The 3,145-nt window shown below is 38.4% G+C and overlaps 1 protein-coding gene across 3 annotated transcripts in view; it reads right to left on the bottom strand.

Moving 5' to 3' along the window:
* Nucleotides 1-3,145, bottom strand: part of MCUR1 (mitochondrial calcium uniporter regulator 1) — a 34,183-nt gene that overhangs the window by 11,695 nt on the left and 19,343 nt on the right. For all 3 annotated transcript variants that reach the window (XM_006769711.2, XM_006769710.2, XM_015567806.1), the window contains one exon: nt 757-860. In XM_006769711.2, coding sequence (XP_006769774.1) covers nt 757-798 — 42 coding nt within the window. In that variant the 5' untranslated portion in view covers nt 799-860. The remainder of the gene's footprint in view (nt 1-756; nt 861-3,145) is intronic.

Here is a 3,145-nt window from a genome sequence, read left to right as displayed (position 1 = left end):
ACATCCTTCAGGGTGGGGGTCCCCACTGGGGTGCCTGGCCAGTCTGGGTGAGGAGCTGAGGGCTGTTTTCAGGCTGGGGGTGACTGAAGCTCCCAACCGCTCCTTTTTGTCTTTTTTTATTATTATTATTCTGGGCCAGCTTTAGCTCTGAGGCTTGGCTCCAGCTCTTAGGCCTCCGCTGCTGAAAGTAGGTTTCTGGCCTTTGCATACAATGTTGTGATCCTGCTGGCTGAAGCCCAGGACTAAAGCTGGTTTCTGGGGTTTTGTTTAGCTTCTATGTTTGTTAAATAGTTGCTTAGAGTGGCAGCTCAGAGGCCTGCAGTGGTAGGCGGGGAATGTTGGAGTCCTCCTTCACTGAGGCAAGCAAGCCTCATGTTAGTTTCAAGCTGCCTGGCTGCCGGCTGCCATCTTGGCTGACAGTTAATTTGCATATCTCACTGATTAGCCAATAAAAAGGGTAGCGGTCGTACGCCAATTACCATGTTTCTCTTTTATTAGTGTAGATGGTGGACTGAAACAGTTTTCAAGCAGAGAGACTTTTCAAGTATAGTGAATTTCTAGCATAATAATTTGATTCTACAAGTTTACTAAATAGCTTTGAGCAAATACTTTTTATGCCACTGCAATAATTAGCCTCTCAACTATGATAAAAATTAACTACATGCTTTTCAATAGGACAGTATCCAAAAATACATATTACAAGTGACATCTTCCCTTTAGATTTCAAATTTGCAAAGGTGCTCTCACAAAGCTAACCTGTTGCATCTTGGTGACCATGTCTTTGTAGACGATATCCATGTTGGCCTCCGTGATCTTCACCAATGCAGATACAATGATTTCTGCTTGTTGAGTAGTAAACCCTAAGCAAACACACAAAGACAATCACACTTTAGGAGACTCTAGTTGTCAAAGAAAAGCCTTCGTAGAAAGGGAGACAGCACAAAGTTATACATGGAGCAAATGTCTGAATTCGAGAAGCAGGTGGAAAGCGGATGAGACTATAGTCACAGGCTATTATGTGTCTGTCATCTGGACAAGTATGACACGTCTGAGTGTTTCCTCATGTGAAATGAGCAGTGGGCTAACTGCTCTCTAATGTCCTTCTGCACTGTCGAAAACCATGTTCTCAGAAGATGTCTAATAACATAGGGGATGCCTGTCATGCAAGGTCAAGTGAAAAAAAGCAAGACTCAAAATTATAGATACAATTTATCACTTTTGTGATTTAACAAAGATTCTAGATAATTTTTATTTTTTCAATGGATGTGACTTCCTTAATTTTAAAATGTATATAGTTAGCAAAAATAATTTACTTACGTAGAAAAGCTCATTTGTTTTATATCGAGCATAAATCAAATTATTGACTATGGAAATTATAATTTTGCTGTTAATTTAATGTTCAAAGATAATGTTAAAATCAATCCTTTCGTTTTTCTTTCACAATTCTCTTCAGTCACTAGTGATAGGGGCCCACACTAGAAAAAATATATATACTTTTATACTCAAGAAATAATGCTAAATTGAATTATATAAAGATTCGACTCAGGAGTATTACTGTTTTTAGTAACTTTAGATAGTAATGTATATTTCACATTGGAAATGCTAATAAAATGTTTAAAACTAAGTCCCTGGAAAGTAATTCTTTCTATTAAATATGTCCATCTATAAGAATTTCAGAAGAATCTATTGATTTTTTTTTTTAATCCTCAACCAAGGATATTTTTCCATTGATTTTAGATAGAGTGGAAGAGAGAGAAAAAGGCAGAAATATCAATGTGAGAGAAATACATCGATTGGTTGTCACCTTCATGCACCCGACTAGGGCCTGGACCAGGGAAGAGCCTGCAAACGAGGTACATGCCCTTGCCAGGAATCAAACCTGGGACCCTTTGGTCTGCAGGCTGACGCTCTATCCACTGAGCCAAATAGGCTGGGGCTCTGTTGATTCTTATAATTAATTAATGGCACATTTGTTTGAATAAAGTTATAGCTGATATAATATGGATGAGATTAAGCATGACACTATAATAAAAAAAACAAGGCACAACCCAGCTGGTGTGTGCCTCAGTGGCTGAACGTTGATCTATGAACCAAGGGGTCATGTTTTGATTCTGTCAGAGCACATGCCAGGGTTGAGTGCTCAATGCCCAGGAGGGGGTGTGCAGGAGGCAGCTGATCAATGATTGTCTCTCATCATTGATATTTCTATTTCTCTCTCCTTCTTCCTTCCTCTGAAATAAGTAAAAAAATCTATTTTATTTATTTATTTTTAATCCAATTAAAAAATGGGCAGAGAACCTAAATAGACACTTCTCCAAAGACGACATATCTTATGTCAGTCTGGGTCAAATTTAATGGTAGGTGGTCAAAGAGTCTATTTTATTATTTAAATATAAATATAACTTGACACCACTAAGTTATTTTTCAATAGTAACTAGTAGTCTTCTTTCTTTTTTCCTGGAAGAAAATATACTTAACATAGTTATTTTACTGGCATTACTTTGTCTAGTTCTGTTCCCTTTCCAGGAATAGGTTTGAGGAGTCAAATGCTGCTCTACGTAAAATGTAAAGGTAATAGCTTTTTAAAGAGAGAGACGGCATAAAATTAAAAAGTATGGAGGGGGGGGGGTGGGAAGATATTAGCCAAAGACCTTGTATGCATACATGCATAACCCATGGCCACATTGACAATAGGGTGCTGAAGGCCTGGAGTGGGGTGTCAGGGGGCGGGCTGAAGGAGGTCAATGGGGGAAAGAGAGGGACATATGTAATACTTTCAACAATACAGATTTTTTAAAATAATGTTGATGGGAAAAAAAATAAAAAGCAGACACACTTAAAATAAAAATATATTTTAAAAAAGAGAAAAAGAAAAAAAGAACAAGGCACAGACTTAAAGACGACAAAAAAGACCTGCAAAGACTTACTCCCAGCCCTGGCTGGTGTGGCTCAGTTAGGGCATCACCCCATACACTAAAAGGTGGCAAGTTCGATTCCCAGTCAGGGCACATACCCAGGTTACTGGTTGGGGCATGTGCGTGTGGGAGGCAACCAATAGGTGTTTCTTTCTCCCCCTTCCTCTAAAATCAATAAAGTTCTAAATACAATTTAAGAAAAGAAGATCTACTCCCTTTATTTCATTCAC

This window comes from Myotis davidii, unplaced genomic scaffold, assembly GCF_000327345.1.
Source record: "Myotis davidii unplaced genomic scaffold, ASM32734v1 scaffold62, whole genome shotgun sequence".
Taxonomy (NCBI): Eukaryota; Metazoa; Chordata; class Mammalia; order Chiroptera; family Vespertilionidae; genus Myotis; species Myotis davidii.
Note: the sequence above shows the minus strand (reverse complement) of the source record. Positions and strands in the feature narration are given on the sequence as shown.